Source organism: Aspergillus bombycis (assembly GCF_001792695.1).
Source record: "Aspergillus bombycis strain NRRL26010 chromosome Unknown contig00095, whole genome shotgun sequence".
Classification (NCBI taxonomy): Eukaryota; Fungi; Ascomycota; class Eurotiomycetes; order Eurotiales; family Aspergillaceae; genus Aspergillus; species Aspergillus bombycis.
Genome location: NW_019170097.1, coordinates 105775 through 128210, shown reverse-complemented (window position 1 = coordinate 128210; position 22436 = coordinate 105775). Strand labels below are relative to the sequence as shown.

The window sequence follows — 22436 nt, the reverse complement described above, 5'->3', positions numbered from 1 at the left end:
ATCTGCCATAGATTCGAATTAGCGAATCAGGATATATGCCATGTTGGTTCTCTTGCAGGGCGGTGAATCATCCCCGTCCATTGAATGGTCAAATCCTAACGCAAAGAGGTGAAATCAAAAGTACTACTAGTACTGTGTCCTACTACTAGTAGTACTGCGTAGTAGCCACTGGCGGGGCCCTCATCAGGAGATAATGAACAAGGAATCGATGGTCTTCGAACCGTCCATGCTTTGGTGTCTCAGGGGGGGTTCTCGCCGTCCGGAGAATGACACATGGAGTTGCTGATTGGGCCTTGTTGATGACGCAATACTACTCTTGGGACGTTCGTCCCGTGGGTATTCATCACGTGATTCATGGTCGCTTGCTCTCGTTGGCGGGCCAGACAAAGACAAGTCGAATTTCTTGGATTGCCACTGAGGTGAGGTTCTGGACAAAGCACCCATTGCCTCCACCCCGTTCAGACTGGTCAAAGTTGGTTGGGGATGGATTAGGAGTCGACCTATTGTCGACTGGAATTTGTTTGCTTACGGTTCAACGAGTACCCCTAAAATGTGTCGGGGGTACATAGTCGTACACGGTCTAGGCATGTATGTCTCGTACAACTGCCAGTGGTTATTGATCTAAGGATATCGCTGCATTTGCCAGGCCAGTTGACGATGTGCGATCCCTGGCACGCTGACTGATAATGCGAATGTTAAATATTATGCATAATTGGCATCGAGTCATTCAGGTTTAGGGTTAGCAAAGAAAAGAAATGGGATTAGCTTTGTTTGAGATCTCGGGTGATTCAGGAATAATACGAGTTCGTTAGCCCTAGGCTTGCCGATTCGATCCTCACTGCCTGTGATCTGTGAATATCAACAGGTCCATGAATATCAGATTGACACATACACTACTAACTCATTCACTATCGTAGCTGCCTCAAGGTGAACCAGGCAGCAGGTTTTGCCCTTCGGTTCTGCCTCGTGTAACCAGCTGACAATGACAAGGCATACTCAGTAGTTCGTGACTTCTTTATAAGATGGAGCCTAATTCTCACCTTCTCACTAGCTGGTGTTGCTCTTCATTCCAAGATAGTTAATCACATCCAGGAAAAACAGCTCGGCCCGAAATGGCAAAATCACAGAATATCCCAGAAATCATCCTTCTGTGCATGGAGGAGAAGTTCATCACGGCATTCAACGAAGCTCTCCCGACGTATTGGCCATCCTTCGCAGAAAACCCGAAGATCAAGATTACCGTGCTTAACATGGGACTCCATGCGGTCCCTACCACGGCCAAGTTCCAATTAGTTGTCTCACCTGCCAACTCCTACGGCCGCCTGGATGGTGCCTTTGATGATGCGATCTCACGGAACTTCTGTCGTCCATATCATCCTTATGACATGCTCACGCGCGCAGCGCAGCAAGTGCTCTACGAAAAATGGAGAGGCTTTGCGCCCCCAGGATCTTGCACGCTGGTCCCGTTCCCTAAAGATATGGCAGGCACAAATGCTTGGGGCTGTAAATGGGTAGCGATTTGTCCGACCATGAGAGCGCCAGATAACGTCACGTGGGACCGAGAAGTAGTGTACGAGTGTGTGTGGAGTTTGCTATGTCAAGTGGAAGGCTGGAACCATGACCGATCCAAGGACAGGATTGACACTATACTGATGACACCACTGGCGACGGGAGTTGGACGTGTAAGTCCTGAGAAATGGGCATCACAGTTTATCCTAGCAATGAAGCACTTCGTGGATGCGTTGGAACGACCGGAGAGGTGGAGTCGCTTGGACTGGGGGGAGATTGAAAAGGATGTGATGGAGGTCGAAAAAACGTGGAAAGAATAACTTTGGTGCATCGTTGTTATCATAGTTCAGGGTCTCGGTTTACTTTGAGGCTATCAATCTATATGTTTACCTGCATACATCGATATACGTCATATAGCAGCCCATACCTCCACCCTAATCAAACGGTGATAAGATCCCTCAGGCGCTTTATCGATAGCCTCACGATCCGCGATAAGTTGAGTAGTTCCAAGGCCCCAAGAGTACCGGCACATGATAGTGTCGCCATCCCTCCTCCCCCTCTCGACCACGTCCCTTCACCGTGAATTTCACCTCCACCTCAGGCCAGAAACTTTCGACTCCTTGCGCTTCATACCACGGTCCAACTTCGAATCGCACTGACCAGTGCGTCTTGCTGTCAGCCGCTGGGAGGGATGAGAGGATAGCAGGAACAGGGGCGGGGCAATTCGTCGCAGGAGTCCAATTTTTGACGCGACCATCAGCGTCGGTGGTTGCGGTGAAAGTGATGGGGCTTTGACTGCTTGAAGGGGCCGACAAGAGAGTTAGCGTCACCGGGAGGTTCGCCGCCGGAGTACCCGACAGAGTATTTAGGACGTGGCAGGTAATAGGGTCGCGAGACATTGTAGCTGATGTGTCTGTAGCAATCGAATTGTTGACAGCGGTGGAGGATGCTGGTGGTGGAAGAAGCTGTTGTTGGTAAAGGCTGAGTCGGTCTTTGGTTCTGCCCAATTGGTCACTCGATCTCAAGTCCATCAAGGAAGAAATATTCGAGAAGAAAAGGAGGGCAATGATTGGAGAGTGGGAATCGTAAAGAAATGTCGGATGATTTTTTTTTCTTTCTCTTCTATCCCCTTATATGTAGACCTATGGGGTTTTTGTATCTCCGCTCTTCATGCATCGGAGACCACCGACAATCTGTTGCACCCTTCCGGAGTATACCTTCAGTGGGGCAGCAAATTGTGATATTCAAGTTCACATTGTCAAATTCTGGTACATAAGACCTTCTCTCCAGAACTCGAAATTCTTGGGTGTATTAATTTTATAATTGGCATGAGAAGAGTCTCTTAGAGCGTTTTCGAAAGAGCATTGTCGCGCTGTCATCACATTGACTACACAATCTTTGGCGGGGATCCATCATGGAAGCCTCAGGCAAGAAGGTCTCCGCACGTGCCACCTTTGACCGACAGCAACAACGGGGAGTTGTTTCTTAATGTTTAACTGCCGCGGGCGCTTGTTCGAGGGAAGACTCCTTTTGGTTCGAATTTAGGTTCGGAGATTGCTCCTGAATTTTCGAAAGCGTGAACAGCTTGTTCCTAGCACTTACAGCATTTCAGGCTTATCTTCCGGAAGCTTCGATCGTCGCAACCAAAAAGTTTTGGATCTTGCGGGGAAACAATCTACGTGGTAAACTCGACTTCATGACTGTTCCTTGTTCAACTGAGCCACAGCTTACCTTTGGTCATTTTTTAGTCCATTGAATCTCAGCTGCCTGTTTTATAGCTTCTAGCCAATTTACGCCAGCTTCAGGATGTCTACTGCCGTCGTACAAGCCGACGATCTCATGGAGCCTTCGCTCCAGTCGATCGTCAGCCAGGATACCCTCCGCTGGATCTTCGTTGGTGGTAAAGGAGGTGTCGGTAAAACAACTACCTCCTGTTCTCTTGCGATTCAGCTGGCCAAAGCTCGCAAATCGGTTCTGCTCATCTCGACCGACCCCGCACACAATCTCAGTGACGCCTTTGGGCAAAAGTTTGGAAAGGAAGCTCGGCTAGTCGATGGGTACACCAACCTCAGCGCTATGGAGATTGACCCCAATGGCAGCATTCAGGACCTGCTGGCCAGCGGCGAAGGGCAGGGCGACGACCCTATGGCTGGATTGGGCGTTGGAAACATGATGCAGGATCTGGCTTTTAGCGTAGGTTTTTCCAGGACTACCGAATGCTCATGGAGTACCTCGACTAATCAACATAGATCCCCGGTGTTGATGAAGCCATGTCCTTTGCGGAAGTCCTAAAGCAAGTCAAATCCTTGTCATATGAGGTTATTGTTTTTGACACCGCCCCTACCGGTCACACCTTGCGTTTCCTTCAATTTCCCACCGTGCTTGAAAAGGCTCTTGCAAAGCTTTCGCAGTTGTCGTCTCAATTCGGGCCCATGTTGAACTCCATCCTTGGCTCCCGCGGTGGTCTGCCGGGTGGTCAGAACATTGACGAGCTTCTACAGAAGATGGAGTCTCTCAGAGAGACCATCAGCGAAGTCAACACTCAATTCAAGAACCCGGACATGACCACCTTTGTGTGTGTCTGTATCGCTGAATTCTTGTCTCTGTATGAGACCGAACGTATGATCCAGGAGCTGACAAGCTACAACATTGACACGCACGCCATTGTCGTCAATCAGCTTTTGTTCCCCAAGCAGGGTAGTGAGTGTGAACAGTGCAATGCACGGAGGAAGATGCAGAAAAAGTACCTGGAACAGATTGAAGAACTCTACGAAGATTTCAATGTTGTCCGGATGCCGCTGTTAGTTGAGGAAGTCAGAGGAAAGGAGAAACTTGAAAAGTCAGTTCTTGTTGAAACTCACCGCACAGAAAATAACCTCAGTACTAACTATTTGCAGATTCAGCGACATGCTCATTCACCCATATGTCCCCCCACAGTAAAATTGCTCTGTGGCATTGTGCAATAGTTCCACCCTGGTTGTCGAGCCCGAAGAAGATGGGGAATGATATTCGACAATGATTTCTCGGTACAGGAGGATTCGCTATTTACTACGAAGCACTTCATTACGGAATAGTCGCATGTTTGTTGTGAAGGTCGTCAGGTCGGGGATGGCGCAGATAAATATGCAAGGTGAGGTTTTCAGCGAATTGTTATTATTGGGATGAGTTATGAGAAAGAATAGACAGTAATGCACGAAGCGTTTCATGCTTGTATGGCCATGTCGATCCTCAAGATTATCTACACTTTGGACATCAATACTTAAAGGATTTTGATTATCATTTATTTTTCTCCCTTTCTTTCCCTTTCGTTGCATTCGCGCCGTTCGGCCGTCAACGATCAACCATCATCTTGTTCGCCTCACTCCCGCCTTCTTCAGGCTCGAAGAGCTTATCACAACTTACAAATGTGGGTCTTTAGAAAAGCTTTATTTAGGTTACCGCCCAGGCATTGTTCATGGACGAGCAGATCGATAGGCTGAAGTCTCAATTGCGCATATTCATGGCCTTCTCCACTAGCAGCCTGTCCCGTTCAGAAGCAGCTGCGTGCTCTTGACGTGGGAGATGACCTCAAATGCCTCATTCTTAGCCAGGCCAAGCCTATCCACTTCCGAAATGCGGCTTCTCCAAAGATGGCTGTTTATCTTTCTCACCTTTACCCTATTTGTCTTGAAGTTATGGGCACGTTGAGAATATTGAATCAGGTATACACCGCAACGAGCCATGTCCATGTCAAGTGCACTATGCTTGTCACCCCTGGTTCCCTGGTATTTTAAGAGCACAATCAACGAAAGGACGCGACCTTGTTGGCCGACTCGGTACACTGAGCAAAAGGCTTGCCCATTACCCACCAGTCAAATGAAGGGCCGACATGCGTTTTCTAACAATAGCCCTTCCGCAAATGTCAAACAGCTAGATGGGTCTGAATCTGTTATACCGCAGTAGATCTGTTGCATCCTGAGCACGAGAACAATAACGTCCGCCGCCTCACCCTGTGGTATTTCGCTTGAAGGCCCAGGCAGCTCAGAGGAGCAAACGACGTTCAACCCGACAAGGCTGGCCCTGCTACGACAGTCCACGTCAATAGCATTATAGACACTTGCTCGCATGCGGACCTTCCTGGTGAGCATGGGTTAGCGGGTCCTCGACCAGATGTCGTAAATTCCTAAAGCGAACAACCTAGTCAAAGCCAAGGGAGCAAGTTAGCCCACATCCAAGGTAAGTATCAATATTTTTCGCGTGGGTCTCGGAGATAGACTGAGAACTTGTAAGTCACGGCAAGCATGTCGTGTTCTATCTGAGGATCGAGCGAAACCTTGACCGCTAGCTACCTACCATAGGGTTACATGATAGGAATATCCCTTTCTCAATGGATCCACACCTTATTCCCCGAGAGGCCTAGCATGAAGCATTCTCCTAGGAGGGACTTCGGCAGGCATCATGTCCAGATCCGTGATTGGGGTCCACGTCTTAATTTCGCGCTTGGTTCATATGCAATCACGGGAATATATTTTCCTGAAAATATTCGATGGTCTCAGAGACAGAATAGTTTTCAAATGTAGTGGATTCCACGGAGTGTGCACGAAAGCTTTGGACACTGCTTGTGTTTCCTGCAGGTGTCATTCTATTGTCAGGGTCTTTTAGGCTTGCCCATGCATGAATCCCTGGACCGTAATAATCTTGTCCCGGTCTAGTGGATCTACAGAACTTGCAGACGGTCACAGACACAACCCTTGAACATTCGACCGGTCCATGGAGCCACGGTATTCTACCAGAAAACAGACCGACTTTGGTGGTGCATATTCCCTGCAGACTTGGCAAGGAATTCAGACGAACAGGAGCGAAAGCCTAGGCGTTATAACCCCAGAACTAGTGGCGTTACTGGAGGACTGCTCCATTTGCGGATGGCGATGAGTCAAGCCTCACTTTTCCCGGCGAAAAGGGTTGGATAAAAGAGTGAGGCGGTTTCCCGAAATCCGACATCAGCAGCATGCGAAGTGGCCTCTCAGCCATATTCCTTTCGTTCGAAAACCTACGATGGTTTTCTTAGTTGCGTAAGTGCGATCTAAGCCTAGGGGTTCTCTCTTTGGCTAATCTTCCTCGCTTTGGTGATCGCTGCTACTGGCTAGTATACAGTTTCTCGGCGTTTTCGTGGTTTAAGCAATATATACACAGTACAAAACGCTAGGCGTCTCATACACCTTCTACTTAGTATCCCTTGCATGGTGGACACTATGTTGGATGCTTATAACCCTAAGTACCTCGTAGAGACTCGCAGCCATTGTTATCACCATCGCAGACGACTCAACCCAACCCCCATCAACCCTACTTACACATATACCAGTCTACCAAAGACAAGAAACAGATCGATGAGGATGTCTCAAGTGCAGCAATACTGGCTACCAGGATACGGCCTATCACGACATATTGTCCTCGGACATATACAATACTTCCTAGGACCGGCAGCATCGGTCAGGCCATACACATACCAGGTATAATCACCACGACCACTCTAACACAAGCTATGAGACAATGGCCCTAACAGCTGAGTCGGACACCAAAAGGGACGCGAAGGCTATCTAATAGTCGGTGTGCCTCTAACGAGGGTCTGTGTCCCTTCTACAGGCTTGATCGCGTGACCACCTCACTGACATTCAACCAGGAACAAATTGACGATCTTGCGGCCATGTCACGAGAGTATGAACGGCAAGAGACCCTTCGGATGGCGGGCGACTCTACCAACGAAGGATCCGCCAGACATGCTGAGCCCTATATCAATGAGATCGTGCCCGTCCGAGCTTCGGGTCCGCGCAGACGTCCGTTCGACCATGAAACTCGACGTGGGCGGTAGTCACCGAAAGAACAATCAATATAGATAAAAGAAAGTCTCCGGTTATGTCATGCAAGAGATATCCTTGATTTGTTTTTATTTTTTTTATTTTTTTCAAGCGTCTTATTCTACGCTGCCCTCGCTTTTAATGAGATTAGAATGATTGTTTGCATTTCGATATTCACATCATACATCTGTCGGAATAGCCATGTCTGTCTCTTAACGTTGAGCTGAAAGGGAGGGAGAGACAGATTGCTAATCTTCATCGTCCATACAGTCCGCTTTTCCTCCTTTGCCCAACCATTTTTACGTCAATCAAAAGCATTCCGACATGTCTCTCCTGCTGGTTTCAGCATCGTAGCTTAGATCTAGATAATAACATTCTCCTCTTGTTAGGTGTGTTCGCCCTAACCACGTTGTCATATGTTCTAGTTGTCTACTCTTGGTAGTTAGGGTTGCTGCTACCGAATCCCTCGACATGAAGCTCTAAGACGTTATAGTTGACCACGGCGCGCGGGCGGGGAGGGGGGATGTCAAGATGAAGAATTGTATAGATAGATGGATTAAGTAAAACCACCGGGTTATAATTCCACTCATCTCTATAGATCATTCGTAACAGCATAGACCAATCACAGGGAAAGCAGGTTTTGTATCATAGGAACAAATAGAAAAGGGGATCAGTCCGTTGCCCTCCCAATCCGCAAAAGAAGAAGAAATACTGTACTGCTCTTCCTTTCTTTTCCTCTTTCTTTTTGAGTGTCCCTCTTTTTTTTTTTTCTGTCGCTTCTCTCCTCTCCTTTTCGCTTGTTTCAACTCTCCCAGCAATGTAAGACTGAATCGATATTCTTTCAATCGAGATATTTTCTGAACAAAGGTTCACGACAGGAGGTGCCAACCAACTAGATCGGTGCAAGAGATTAAAAGACAATTGGAAAAGAAAGAGAACATGAAAAGTGGACCACCTGAACGCCAGCCTAATGCCACTCTGCTTGGTCCCATCACTGAAGAAGCCCGCAATCCGCGGGGGAATACTAAGCATGAACAGAACCAAAAAGAGAACGGTAAAAGACGAATTCTTGTTTTATAGCATAATGTGTATTTATTTTGCGACGGCCGCACTGGATTGATACCGAGATTAGTTGCCTGGTCAAGATAGGTAAAGTTTTTTTTGCAGAAAGTTTCAACGAACCTCAAGACTTGTGTCCGGAAGAATGCGCCCTTGGTCTTCTCAATAACCTGCTGGTACACCGACTGAGGGGGGTGGTTCATGATGACTGTGCCCTCCTTATAGTCAATCTTGGCATCGACTCTGGTGTCGCGGATGAGGTTGACAATCCACTTCTCACCCTCATCCTGGTTCAGGCCGAGACGGGTGGAAAGATCCCTGTATCACGTTAGTTCCCTTTCTATCCACCAAGATTGCAATAGTCGTTCTCAGTTACATACTTGATATCAATCCGTTGGTGGATCTTGCAGTAGCTCTCAGAGATAAGGTGGCGGGCAGCCTCGACGAAAGCATCGGCCGCAGAGACAAGGAAGAAGTCGCTCCGCAACACATCCTCGGCCTCACCCAGCTTCTTCTGGGCTTCCTCGAAATCGAAGTCGATGTACAAGGCCTTAACAAAGTCGGTGATGGGGTCGGAGTATTCGTAGCCCTCCTGGCGGACAACCCGGATGAGGTCCTTCAGCTGCTTCTGGTAGAGACTGCTGCTCTTGTGTGCACGGCCGCGGTTGGTGATAACAGCGGCAGCAAGGTACCGCAGGATCCAAGGGCAGTGGGTCTGAATGGTGTTGATGTAGGCAGGGGAGAAGAAAAGATCGGTCAGGACATCGCGGGCGGGATCGTAGTTGAAGAAGGGGAAAAGAGACCAGTGGATCAACCAGGAGCGGTTCTGGAGCTGACCCAAGGGGTTGTTGAATAGACGAGTTTCGATCGACTCCTTGACCTTCTGGACCTCCTCCATGGCAGCCTCCCAGCTGGTGGTCAGAATCTCGGAGGCAAGCTTACCCCATGTGGCCGAGGCAACCTTGTCGTTGTCGGTGGAAAGAACACGGAATTGGTACAGCAGCTCGGCAGCGTTACCGTAGCTACCGCAGCTGTACTGGAAGCGGCCATAGTCGAAAAGGCTGTTGACCATCTCGGTGGTAACGCCGTGCTGTTCCTCGAGGAACTTCAAGTTGGCAACCTTGTCACTCCGCAGGTTACCGACAACGTCCTCATCCTGAAGCAATTCGGTGATCTTGGCGCTCTCCTCCTGGTAGTGCTGCAACTTAGCGAGAACCTCCTCCCTCTTCTTGACAAACTCGTCGGGAATGGTGTCGGAGTTGTTGATTTCCTGCCACAGGTTGGCGACGTAGTCGGTCATGTTGGTGTGTTTAAGCAGCTCATATTTCGCCCGCACGGTCTCCTTGTCATCATCCTGGCCGGAGCTGAATTCGAGAAGAGGGAAAACAAGATGGCGGTCGAGGAAGGGGATCAACTTGGGTAGCAAATCATATTGGTTGGCGATCTCTTCAGCGGTCTTGGGGGGGTGAGCGGCGGCACCGCTGAGTAAAGTCTCTGCGGAAGGGGGAGCGTTGGCTGCCATGGTGAACGACTGACGACGGCGGCAGCGTCTCGAGGGAAGATAAGGAGGAAGGGGGGAAGAGGGCGTGGACCGGGGAAGCAGCGAGACGGTGCGATCTCTGACTGAAGTCAGTGTGCGGCGGTCTTCTCTGCTTTTGCGCTGGCGAAAATGTGGGCGGGAGGGCTGGCGGTCACGCTAGGCCCCGTTGGGGCTAGCGCGCAGTCTCCGCGCAAGAAATCGCTTTTCATGCAAAGATCGGAAGACACTCGATCCTCTCTTACAGCTGCTGCTGCTGCCGCGTCGTGCTATTCCCCTCAACCTTGGGTGATTCGGTGTTGATTGCCTGCCTCGGATTCAACGCCTTGGGAACTTCTCCTGTTGCTCTTCCCGTCCATAGATCTTTCCTGGACCGATGGCGTCTCTCCTACAGGCCCGTCCCGTCTGCTCGGCCGTTCGCAAGCAGTCGACGGTTCTACCTACCTATCTTCAAAATGCTTCGCAATCCATTGCTTCTACGTCAAGGACATGTAGCTCATTCTCTACACCATTTTCATCCTCTAGATTGATCAATTCTCGTAAGTAGTACAAGGCTTCCGCCTATTCCATGCCTGGTCCGGCCGAGGACAAGCTATCCCATCATAAAAGGGAGAAAAGAGAGAAACTTGAGCGTGCACAAGGAGAACCTTCAAAGGAAAGCTAACTGATTCGCTGCAGAACATTCCCTCCGGTCCCTCCAACGCTTCAATCCCCGCTCCGCCCCTACACAGCAATGCCGGACCTTCCTGGTACAATTAAAACGCCAGTCCCAGACCCTGAAAGAGAACACCCCTTCGACAACTACTCCCCTCCCATCATCAGCCAACTTGCAACTCACAAATCTTCCTTATTTCATTCGTCGCACTGCCTCGAACCAACTTCCAGTTTACCTGGTCACCAAGGCCGGCGGTACCAAGCAGCAGACCAAGATACAGAAGACCGAAGGTGACCTGGATGCTTTAAGGAACGACCTTGCACAGTATCTGGGCCTTGAATCCGGCGAGCCTCGCTCTCCCAAGAGTTCAGACATCACAATCAACCGTCTTAATGGACACATCATTGTCAAGGTACGCTTTTGCCATGTGTCCCCTAACCGAAGCGTCGTATGATGCTAACCTATGCACGCTGCAGGGCTGGCGAAAGCCTGAGATTCAGAAATTCCTTTTGGAGCGTAATTTTTAGAAGATGAAGAACAAAAAAGCCCTGGATATGAGTAATTCGCACGTTCCTCTCCATTGTCCTCCACTATCCGCTCGATCAACGACTTCCCTATCCATCTTCCAGGCAAAAGTTTGAACCAGAAGGTTATATGTCGAATCCACTACAGGGCATCCGGAAACTCAAGTCTGCCGAAATCAATCATATACAAGTGGAAAGTAGAATGGAGAGAATACCGGCAGCAGGCATCTGACTGAGAAGGTCTTTGCTCATCATCAGCTGAGGGTAGTCCCATTAACTTTCTACTGCACCCCTTTCCTTTTTCCTCTTATCTAGCTTTATTTGCTTTGTATTATCCTCCGTGCTGGGTGTTCTGTCGCATTTTCATTTTAGTTCGTGTCGTCGGAAGTTCGGCTTGTGTTCTGGCATGTTTTTGCGAATTTCTCACTTCCTGATCTCACCTCTCCATCTGCTTCGTGCCACTCTTCTGTATCTTTGTACATTTCAATGACTTCACGGTTGCTTTTGTGCTAAGTCTGTGGCTAATGTCGACGAATGGCTGGGTTCTCGTGGGCAGAGTATAGCATGCGCAAACAGAATAATTAGGTCTAGGCAGGAAATATGAATATGTCTCGATAGACACTGGTCTGGCATCTTTATATAACACATTAGTAGAAACCTGCACTTGCTGCATCATGCCCCAAGCGAGGGCATTTACAAAGCTCTCCATCCGCTGTCCGAACAGTCTTTTTACACCAAACAGACGATGAATAGCCCGGTCCGTAAGGGGAACTTGAGGACTAAGTAAACCGAAACGAGAAAAGGTAGGTAATAATGACCATGAAGTAAATTTACCCATTGAGACATCATGCATGATCTTTCGCCCGAGGGTATTGAGCATTGTACAGCGATAAGCAAAGATACACAAATCAAAAGGTCACGCCTCACGTATCTTCCCACCGGCGCCAGACAAAATCACAAGAATAAATGGTTTACTCAATAGAAGACATGACAGAAGTAAACATCAAGATGGCATATTGAAAGTGATGCTAGACATTCACCGACGCTATAAATAACCAAAAGAAAAACCAACCGCACATATTTTATCTAAGGCCAGGTCATTCTGCCAGTCGCGCATATGTTATCAGTTGTCGCACAACGCCAGGATCCACATTGTGCATGAGCAACGCCCCGAGTAGGCTCTCTTTCTTTGGGATGATCCCAGACGGGAACCGCAACGCCGAGTTTGAGTCCGCGTGTTTAGACTTCTCGGCCAGTCTCCTGAGAATGGCCAACCCTCGGTTAATGATGGAGCTATACGCAGCAGCTTCCGCTTCAGCCTGTCCTCTTGCAGCATGTGATTGACGGGGATTATTGTTGGTGGGAGGAACACGTTCGGTACTCAAGAGGCAGGAAAGTCGGAGGAGATGAATGGCAAATCCGTCAACCGATTCAAGCCATGATTTTGCAAGGTTACCGTCCGCAAACCCGGATAGGATGTCGGCGGCCAACAAGCCCTGCATAAGGAAAACTTTACGAGCATCCGCTATGGCTAACGGTTTCCGAGGCTGGTCGGGAACCGGGCAGATAGCAAGGCCAAAGGCACGGGTAAGCAATTCGTGCTGAGGGATGCCACTTCCGTCTCCGGAGAAGATTGCCTTGAAAAACGTCCGATTGGGCTCATCGCGCGCCAAAAGCTTGGCTAAGCTGTCTACCGCTGCCGGGGTATACTTATGGACGGAAGCACTGTAGGCGGCGAACATGACGCCATCCGGTCCCTGACTCGGTCCAGGGAATGGGGAAAATGACAGGAGAAAATGTAGGAGAGAGAGGGCTTCTTCTTTGCTCGGCAGTTGAATGGTGTGGGCCAGGTTACTCAGATATATGACTGTGTCCTTCATGAAATCGAGGGTATTCTGATTATTTCGTAAAAGCATGTTTCGAGTTCCCAAATAGCGGATGATAGTGGAGATGAATTGCACGACCGGTGGCGTTGAAAGTACCCCAAAGTTCGATTCGGTAAATGAAAAGTTGCGCAGTATCGTTGTGATACAGATGAGTCTATCAACAGCTCGGTCTAGATCATAATCGAGACTTCCAAATTCGGGAATATCGGCCAAGGATGTCCACTCTGACTGACAACCGCGAGTAACCTCCTCGTACGATGGAAGAAGCATGACATCTGACACCTCAGCAGCATGCTCAGCAAGGAATTCAGCTTGGTCTTCTGCACACTCAACCAAGCTGTCAACCAAATCCTCGCAGTTGTCCAGTGAGATTTGAATTGCCGGCTCACAGGATATGGTTGCAAGGGTATCTAAAGCCAGACGCATCTCCGCGTGTATCCCTGACTTGATACCCATTGTGAGAGCATGTATATCAATTACACCAAGTTCGGAGAAGGTGGGAACATTAGGCTTGAATCTCGCGATTTCTTCACTCAGTTGATAAATTTCATCCACCGCGACTGGACCATGGAGGTTACTTTCTGGCAAGACCATAGGCTTGAAAGGGTCCTCGATCGGATGCTTCAGAGGCTGGTCAGGATTCTGATCAAGCTGCTCGGACACCTTTCCGGACACTGAACCTGGACCTTTGGCAGATGGTGCTGGCGACTGACCCGGTTGTTGCCCAGTAGAGTCGTTAGGCGTTGCGGGGGGTTGAGATTGGCGAGAGACGCTGAGTCTATGCTGCTGCTGCTGCTGCTGCTGCTGCTGTTGTTGTTGTTGTTGCTGCTGTTGTTGTTGTTGTTGCAGTTGCTGCAGTTGCTGCAGTTGCTGCTGCTGCTGCTGCTTATTTGGCGCCTTCACTGGCGTAGGAGTAGCAAACCCATTAGGCACATTGCTAGGCATATTGTTTGGTACAGGTGCATTACTCGGAGACGGCTGCCCAAGTTGCTGCGAAGCCTCGAAATTTTGACTTGGTTTCACAGATGGCGACTGAAACTGCATGCCTGAGGGATCACTAGGTTGTCGTGGCAGCGAACTTTGCTGCATCTGATCCGCAAACTGTTTCTGCTGCGTGCTAAGGAAAGCTTGCTCATATGCAGCAAGGTTCCGCTGGTAGTGCTCTCGAATTTCTTGTACGGCCATCGGAAACTGCATCGGGGGATATTGAAGTTGCTGAGCTATTACCGGCCACATGTTCGTGGCGTTGATCTTCTTTGATCCACCCAGCTTCATAACGGTAGCATAAAGTTGCACTAAATTAATCGGGCGCCCACAGACAATGGGATTCGGATCCAGAGGTAGATTCCGTGACATCATGAATTTCTGTAACGACCTCATAAAACCTTCCGGATTGGGAGGTTTTGACATCGTCTGTTGCATCTGCCTGATAGCCGCCATTTGCTGAGGGTTGGCCATGGCATTCATACCAGCCGCCACCGGACGTCCAGCCAGAGCGGGGTTCATATTCATCGGACGGCCTTGGTTTTGCATTTGTATGGCGTGTATTCGCTGTTGCTGTTGTTGTTGTTGGGCAGCCATTGCCTGGTATCCCTGTGGCATGCCACTGAAGTGCGCTTGCATCGGTGCTTGCACACCAGCGGAGGTCATAGCGGTTGCAGGAGAAAACTGCCCTCCCATACCCTGGGGGAATGGTTGGCCAGGAATGAACGAGCTATTCTGCGGGGTGTTGACTCTACTTGGATGATCCGGCTGCGAGGGCGATACGTGGGGCCCAACATGAGGACCAGCGGGAGAGAATGGACTAGGAGACGCTGTTCCCATCCTTTGCACACCATGCTGGTCAAAGTCCTGGATAATCGGTGACTGACTAACATTTGGCGAGGCTCCTTGTTGAAGATGTTGGTACTGAGCAGGATGCGGGGCGAATTGTGTAGCGCCATTTGTCGGTCCTTGGTACCCTGGGAAAGGCACCTGGTGAGGCGTCTGCGATCGCGAGGCAGCTAGTCCACCTGGTGCCTGCCGGGGTGACATTGACATGCCATCCTCGGGGCGTGGTCGCTTGGACGGAATCACCTGGTTAGGATTGTGGAAACCGGGAGACGCATTTCGCGGCACGCCATTAAACATGCGCTGGAACTGGTTAGGATCGGGAGTGGGAGATGCATGGAGGAAGGCGGTGGAAGGATCTATAGTCGCCTGGTGAAAGGCACCATTATCATGGTTGGGGAGGTTCGAGGCGTCGGCTAGCCAGGCATTCATGTCGTGTGGTTTTACCAACCCATCTGCAAGGTGAAAACTGTCAGATTTATGACACAGAGAGTAGAGTATGGTTTCAATCATCAATAAGCATCGACAATAAATGCGATATTAAAGCCATCATAGTTCCAGGTAGAAAGACGATTAGCAGAAAATCGATCAATCGTCGTTTGAGAGTCCTAGACGCGTCAAGCCGAAGTGCGAGGCGAGTCGCGCCTTGGTCTGCGACACCGAACACACTACAGTCTGGACCGACATGGAAGTGAAGTAGAGGGTGAAAAGGGTAAGCTGGGGTAGGCAACTGTTTCTTTTTAGACAAAGGAACAGTAATGATGTACATACCGACAAGGCTGGACAACTAAAATGCCGACTCACAAGCGGAGGATGGAAAGCCGGTCCCGAAATGGTAGCGGTTGGAAGGCCTGAGGTAGGTTGCGAGGATGTGAGGTCACGGGACCATGGGCGCCGCAGGCAGAAAAAAGTACCTGGTGAAATAACGGACTGACGATCTGGGGACAGAAACCTTTAGCAAATAGGAGGAGGGGAGCTTCTAGACCAATACAAGAGTGTACAATAAATAAAATAAAATAGAATAAGAATAAGAATAAAAAATTATGGGTAAGCCATCAAACAATCAGAAGCTATCATTTGTAGCGTGCGTGATAGACCCGAAGAATGGAGAGACGGGTAGCAGTGCGTGGCCAGAATTGGTGCAGCGTGTGATAGGCAAAAAAAAAAAGGGTAAACCCAATAACTGAAGACAAGCGGGGGGAAGGAATGACATGACAGGCGTACCTGAATAAAGACTGCAATAGTCTGTAGGGCCGTGTTAAATGTTGTATTTTAATTTAGATTTTTTTTGTTTAATTTTAATTCCCCTACTGTCTTGGGGAGGAAAGGGAGATCACTTGGAAGAAAGAAAAGTGGAGGCACGGGGTGGAAAGGCAGGAATGGAGACGGGCGTGGAGAGAGGAACGGACGCCTCAGGAGTCAAAAGACACTGACAAGAAACGGGATAAGACACAAAAAGGGAGGGTACATACGAAAACTGGCGTATGACTTTCCAGTAAGTTATTTTACCAGTGGGCAGCAGAACACAAGAGAAGTCTCAGGCAGTCATCAGCAGTCGGTTAGCATTGGCGGTAAAAGGGGAAAGGAGAGGGAAAACAGTAGGCGGAAAGTGGCGGCAAGACGAAAGAGGCTGGAGCTTAGGTAACACCCATGGTGGATCGATGGGTATCCCACTATCCCACTTTCGGACATCCTGGTCAATCCCAGGTTTGTGCCATGAGCATTTTACTTTGTCCAACTGATTTAGAGCATTCATCCTGAAGAACTTAGTCGAGTCTCTCACTCTCTCCTTCCCCCGAAGAGAACCTCTAGCGTTCTTTCACACTGAGAAGTCGAGACGGTCGCTGGAAGACTCGGGAGAAGTGATTTGACTGGCCAAGATCAACTAGTCATATTGATAGTACGGTCTCGATCCGACTTGCTGGTTTGTCCAAGAAAGTAGCCACTCGAGCATGTCTGTAACCTGTCAAAAGAAACAGTGGCGGTTATCTGTTGAGTAGTTTTCTAGACATTAAAACAGTTTGGTTTCTGCTGGCTTGGGGAACCACCGATTCCTCAATTGCCTGTGTGGATGCGTAGGTGGGTATCGAAATAGAGAGTGTGTTGGGGTAAGAGAAACGGCGTTGGGCAGAATCTTGGAGACGAGCTGTCCAGGAGAACCTGGGGACAAGGGAGCGTTCGATAAACGGAAGATGGAGAAAAGCAAAACAAAAAAAATGTCATCGTGACAAGGAAATAGACGACGAAGGCACCTGATTCCCTTATAACAGTGTTCCATCAGCTACTCCGTGCTAAGCCCACCCAATAAATCCGCCCGGTCTGAGTAGTCAATGTACTTGAATGGACATGTTACCGACGGCACTCGTTATCTGCCAGCCCTTGCACGCATCCGTTTAAATATGTATTAATCATGCTTTAGGTCTCTTTCTCTGTCTCCCTCTTTTCCGTTTTGGACAGGGGCCGTTCATTGTCCCACCTGCCACATCCTTACGATTCTCCACTAGCATGGTATTCGCTTGGTAATAGATGATAGATGTGAATCGGTACCGTTGGTGTGTGGACTCCGGGCTCTTGGGATGGTAAACCAACACCATGGTTAGGGTACAGCTAGTTCGATTACCATTTGGACTCAACCTCTGTGGTTTAGAGAATTTCCGATATTCAGTCAGCCCCTATAATACAAGATAATTACATATTGAGAAGAGTATACCACATTTCGAAATACTCCGATAACGCGATCATCGGCGATCTCTCACCTGCCATATATATATTTCCTCAAAATCACACACCACCCCCATGCACATTCGAAAGCGGACTACCATTGGGACCACAGCACACCTTGTAGGAACTATCCATATACTGAATGTTGTCCGATCGGAGCGAACTGTCCTTACATGGGCAATCATATATAACTATCTAAATTATCATAGTGGTAATGACTGTGTCTTGTATAGCACCAGATCAATGTATCTATTAATGAGAAACTGGGGCTATTTTTACTAAAGAAAAGAACAACGCAACACAGTTATTTGACATTCGATTTGATTCTCACAGATGCGTTGCCACACTCGGGCATTAGAACACAGTTGACACTGTACTAGTTACTAGTAGTACTACTAACACTTGGGGCCGAGCTCCTACCCACGTGACCGCAACCGTAAGCTACCGTCGAGCCAGTTTGGTTATGATCAAAGCAAAAGCTCCGATCCCATCAACACTACCTAACCGTTAGATCTCCCGCTCCGATTTCTCAGCCATCCTTCATAACCCCTACAATCGAATCTTTAACGTCACCGCTTCTCGCCTGTGTCAGATATCCACCATGGGAGACGTCGCCGTGGAGAATCCGGCGAACAACGTCACGCTTCATACCAAGCCGGCACCATTGGACACCATCCCCAACATAGACTCCATCGAAGGCACAGGGACTGATGGAGGTGACGAATATGCTACTTTGAAGAAACTGCAGAGACATTTAGAGTATGTTGGAAACGGAAAACCTCCATGGTCTGTACTGACGCTTTAACAGATACATCCAGCTACAGGAGGAGTACATCAAGGATGAGCAAAGGCAAGCTAGTATTATCCCCCACAACCACAGCGGCGGTGTTATTAACATCCAACCTCAATACTAGGAGCTTGAAAAGAGAGCTTGTTCGTGCACAGGAGGAAATTAAACGGATACAAAGTGTTCCCTTGGTTATAGGCCAGTTCATGGAGGCGATTGACCAAAAGTACGGGCCTAAAATGCAGTTGATAGAGGAAATTTGCTAATGGATATTGTCTAGTACCGGAATCGTGCAATCGTCAACTGGTTCGAATTATGTCGTCCGGATTCTTTCCACGCTCGACCGCGAGAAGCTCAAACCATCGTCTTCGGTCGCTCTTCATCGCCACTCCAACGCCCTCGTCGATATCTTACCCCCAGAGGCCGATTCCTCCATTGCTATGCTAGGCGAAAATGAGAAACCGGACGTCACGTATGCCGATGTTGGTGGACTTGATATGCAGAAGCAGGAAATCCGCGAGGCGGTGGAATTGCCATTGACGCACTTCGACCTGTACAGACAAATCGGTGGGTTGATAGGTTTAAATGAGCTGGCAATCGTGCAGTGTTACTTACTATCGCAGGTATCGATCCTCCTCGTGGTGTCCTACTCTACGGCCCTCCGGGAACAGGTAAGACTATGCTGGTCAAAGCAGTGGCGAATAGCACAACTGCCAGCTTCATTCGAGTAAACGGTTCCGAGTTTGTCCAGAAGTATCTGGGTGAAGGTCCTCGCATGGTCCGTGACGTGTTCAGGATGGCTCGGGAGAATGCTCCCGCTATCATCTTTATCGATGAAATCGATGCCATTGCCACAAAGCGTTTTGACGCTCAAACCGGTGCTGATCGTGAGGTCCAACGTATTCTTCTGGAACTCCTCAACCAAATGGATGGCTTCGAGCAATCGAGCAATGTCAAGGTCATTATGGCTACCAACCGGGCCGATACTTTGGATCCGGCTCTGCTGCGTCCAGGTCGTCTGGACCGCAAGATTGAGTTTCCCTCTCTTCGTGACCGGCGAGAGCGTCGGTTGATTTTCACCACTATCGCGTCTAAGATGTCCCTGTCCCCCGAGGTCGACCTTGACTCGCTGATTGTGCGTAATGAACCTCTGTCTGGTGCCGTCATTGCCGCCATCATGCAGGAGGCTGGTCTACGAGCTGTGCGGAAGAATCGGTACAACATTATCCAATCGGACCTTGAGGATGCTTATGCTGCCCAAGTGAAGACTGGACAAGAAGCGGACAGGTATGTTATTTTATTTCGTTACCGTCCCCCGTTTGTTATTATACCTTACTAACAACCTATCCGCAGGCTTGAGTTCTACCGGTAAATGGGGTGTATTTATTTTTGGTAGTAATTAATGAGCTAGAAATACTGGGTAACGTGACGAAAGGGTGGTCATGAGTTGTAACGTCCAACTTCAGGCTCTTATCACATATGTAGGAAAAATGATTGATGTGTTTTGAGGTGCCCACCGTAGTGAAGCGGGAGGAAGTACGTGTTAACCGAGTCGATCGAATGAGGGTACCTCTTGTACAGTAGTCTCATGGTAGTTGCACTGTTTCGGCTGCCTACCGGGGGTCGGCAGTGCAGCTCCACCTATGATTGTTAAGGAGTACTTGTACAGAGCACGGAGTACCTATCAGTCCTGCCAAGAGTACACTTAGATAGGCGGCGATCCCTGGGTAGTGGTATGGATTGTGCATACCGTCATTTAGTTAAGGAACGTAACTCACTAACTTATCAGCCTAGCTCCCGAGGCGGTCTTACATCATCCCCGGCGGTAATCGATCCACAGCCTGGGTCAGCGATAAGAGAAACAAAGGGGCTTGAGTATGGGATGATTGATGCAGTGAGTTGGGTCAAACGAGAAAGATAGATAGTTAGAGAGAATACTACTCCCGTTTGATCATGGAGGGTATATATACATCCATCCATCCATCCACGAGAATGAAGGTGTTCCTGGCGGTATTGTAAAGGCTCCGTACCTTGGAGATCAAGTGACGAGACACCCGTGATGCAGGATCTCCACTTCAATCCAATGACGCATCGACTTCCTCCATGATTGGTTGGCACGCCCAGTCGCTCCGCAACCGGTCCGCATCACCTCACTCCCTCCCCCAGACCTGAAGGTACCTCTCCCGTCCTTCTCTCCCTCTCCATCTATCCCTTTCCAGACCCTTGTTGTATCTCATCATTCCTATCATCCCATATTAATAGAGTTATCGCTAGTGTTCTTCAGAGTCCGTTTGTTGAGGCGTTGCTTTTGTTGTCGCTGTTGTCGCCCATCATGAAGTCGACCTTGGTTGCAGCCTCTGTGCTGCTGGGCTGTGCTTCCGCCGAGGTTCACAAGCTGAAGCTCAACAAGGTGCCTGTCTCTGAGCAATTTGTGAGTAGACCTCTCTATCCCGGCTATGCAAATATTCATCCACACTTCTGAAAGCTTGTCGGGACGAACCTCTAACGAAACCGTACCCAGAGTATGCACAACATCGATACCCATGTGCAGGCTCTTGGCCAGAAGTACATGGGAATCCGTCCCAGCATCAAACAAGATCTCCTCAAGGAGAACCCTATCAATGACATGGGACGTCATGATGTCCTTGTTGACAACTTCCTGAATGCACAATGTAGGTAGCCCTAGTAGTACTACCTGTGGCGAAGCTCCTACTTACACATAGATTCCCCAAAGACTTCTCCGAAATCGAAATCGGTACTCCCCCACAGAAGTTCAAGGTGGTCCTTGACACCGGCAGCTCAAACCTTTGGGTGCCCTCCTCAGAGTGTGGTTCCATCGCCTGCTATTTGCATAACAAGTACGACTCATCTTCGTCGTCCACGTACCAGAAGAATGGCAGCGAATTTGCCATCAGGTACGGCTCCGGTAGCCTGAGTGGATTTGTTTCTCAGGATACCCTCAAGATCGGCGACCTGAAGGTCAAGGATCAGCTGTTCGCCGAGGCGACCAGTGAACCCGGTCTTGCTTTTGCCTTTGGCCGCTTTGATGGTATCCTCGGGTTGGGATTTGACACAATTTCTGTCAATAAGATCCCTCCCCCCTTCTATAGCATGCTCGACCAGGGCCTCCTCGACGAGCCAGTCTTTGCTTTCTACCTTGGAGACACAAACAAGGAAGGTGATGACTCCGTAGCGACATTCGGCGGTGTTGACAAGGACCACTACACTGGCGAGTTGATCAAGATCCCTCTTCGCCGCAAGGCCTACTGGGAGGTTGACCTTGATGCTATTGCCCTTGGCGATAGCGTTGCTGAGCTCGATAACACTGGTGTCATTCTGGATACCGGCACCTCCCTCATTGCCTTGCCGACCACCCTTGCCGAGCTTATGTAAGTTGAGCCTGTGTACTGTGCACACCTATGATGCCTTTACTAACTGCTTTGAAGTAACAAGGAAATTGGTGCTAAGAAGGGCTTCACTGGCCAATACTCTGTTGACTGTGACAAGCGTGACTCGCTGCCTGACCTCACATTTACCCTGAGCGGACACAACTTCACCATTGGTCCCTACGACTACACTCTTGAAGTCCAGGGCTCTTGCATCAGCGCCTTCATGGGCATGGACTTCCCTGAACCCGTTGGTCCCTTGGCCATCCTGGGCGATGCGTTCCTCAGGAAGTGGTACAGTGTGTACGACCTTGGCAATGGTGCTGTCGGCCTGGCCAAGGCCAAGTAAACGAGTAATCTGCTATGCTGTGTTTTTATTGATTGCTTGTGTATGAGAGACAATGGTGCATGATAGTCTGTCTTGGTGGTTGGTTGGCCCTTTTTCTGTTACGGGAACTCGGCAAAGACTCCTTCGCTCATGACCTCTATCCTGTTTGTTATTGATATTTTGCGACTCAGTGAGTCGCTGGTTATGCTCTAATGACATTCGAATTGGATGCCGATAGTTCCATATACACTGCTATATTCACGCGTATTTTTGATCTATCGGTCCAAATATTTCCTAATACAGGCAGCCCAACTAGACAGCTAGGCCTAGAGCCTCTCTATCAACTTAATAACTCGCCCATCGGTGTGTAAGTCCTTCCA

The 22436-nt window shown here is 49.1% G+C and overlaps 8 protein-coding genes across 8 annotated transcripts; 5 read left to right on the top strand and 3 right to left on the bottom strand.

The window, feature by feature from the left end:
- Nucleotides 1-1112: 1112 nt before the first annotated feature.
- On the top strand, nucleotides 1113-1829 carry ABOM_009178 (uncharacterized protein; the record flags this gene model as incomplete). The annotated part of the gene is made up of 1 exon (XM_022536306.1): nucleotides 1113-1829. The coding sequence occupies one exon, from the start codon at nucleotides 1113-1115 to the stop codon at nucleotides 1827-1829; it is 717 nt and encodes a 238-aa protein (XP_022385830.1).
- A 159-nt stretch (nucleotides 1830-1988) lies between these two features.
- Nucleotides 1989-2408, bottom strand: ABOM_009177 (hydroxyisourate hydrolase; the record flags this gene model as incomplete). The annotated part of the gene is made up of 1 exon (XM_022536305.1): nucleotides 1989-2408. The coding sequence occupies one exon, from the start codon at nucleotides 2406-2408 to the stop codon at nucleotides 1989-1991; it is 420 nt and encodes a 139-aa protein (XP_022385849.1).
- A 907-nt stretch (nucleotides 2409-3315) lies between these two features.
- Nucleotides 3316-4449, top strand: ABOM_009176 (ArsA family ATPase; the record flags this gene model as incomplete). The annotated part of the gene is made up of 3 exons (XM_022536304.1): nucleotides 3316-3702; nucleotides 3759-4348; nucleotides 4407-4449. The coding sequence occupies 3 exons, from the start codon at nucleotides 3316-3318 to the stop codon at nucleotides 4447-4449; spliced, it is 1020 nt and encodes a 339-aa protein (XP_022385832.1).
- A 3986-nt stretch (nucleotides 4450-8435) lies between these two features.
- ABOM_009175 (eukaryotic translation initiation factor 3 subunit E) lies at nucleotides 8436-9924 on the bottom strand (the record flags this gene model as incomplete). The annotated part of the gene is made up of 3 exons (XM_022536303.1): nucleotides 8436-8454; nucleotides 8526-8720; nucleotides 8783-9924. The coding sequence occupies 3 exons, from the start codon at nucleotides 9922-9924 to the stop codon at nucleotides 8436-8438; spliced, it is 1356 nt and encodes a 451-aa protein (XP_022385848.1).
- A 147-nt stretch (nucleotides 9925-10071) lies between these two features.
- On the top strand, nucleotides 10072-11121 carry ABOM_009174 (mitochondrial 54S ribosomal protein mL49; the record flags this gene model as incomplete). Its single annotated transcript, XM_022536302.1, has 4 exons — nucleotides 10072-10227; nucleotides 10301-10478; nucleotides 10618-11006; nucleotides 11071-11121. The coding sequence occupies 4 exons, from the start codon at nucleotides 10072-10074 to the stop codon at nucleotides 11119-11121; spliced, it is 774 nt and encodes a 257-aa protein (XP_022385847.1).
- Nucleotides 11122-12215: 1094 nt separating this feature from the next.
- On the bottom strand, nucleotides 12216-15266 carry ABOM_009173 (putative ARID/BRIGHT domain protein (SWI1); the record flags this gene model as incomplete). Its single annotated transcript, XM_022536301.1, has 1 exon — nucleotides 12216-15266. One exon carries the CDS (start codon nucleotides 15264-15266, stop codon nucleotides 12216-12218), a length of 3051 nt encoding a protein of 1016 aa, XP_022385865.1.
- Nucleotides 15267-18156: 2890 nt separating this feature from the next.
- rpt3 (proteasome regulatory particle base subunit RPT3) lies at nucleotides 18157-19714 on the top strand (the record flags this gene model as incomplete). Its single annotated transcript, XM_022536300.1, has 6 exons — nucleotides 18157-18314; nucleotides 18364-18384; nucleotides 18470-18568; nucleotides 18623-18909; nucleotides 18966-19629; nucleotides 19696-19714. The coding sequence occupies 6 exons, from the start codon at nucleotides 18157-18159 to the stop codon at nucleotides 19712-19714; spliced, it is 1248 nt and encodes a 415-aa protein (XP_022385864.1).
- A 960-nt stretch (nucleotides 19715-20674) lies between these two features.
- Nucleotides 20675-22077, top strand: ABOM_009171 (vacuolar protease A; the record flags this gene model as incomplete). Its single annotated transcript, XM_022536299.1, has 4 exons — nucleotides 20675-20773; nucleotides 20864-21018; nucleotides 21066-21731; nucleotides 21789-22077. The coding sequence occupies 4 exons, from the start codon at nucleotides 20675-20677 to the stop codon at nucleotides 22075-22077; spliced, it is 1209 nt and encodes a 402-aa protein (XP_022385863.1).
- Between the last annotated feature and the right edge of the window lie 359 nt (nucleotides 22078-22436).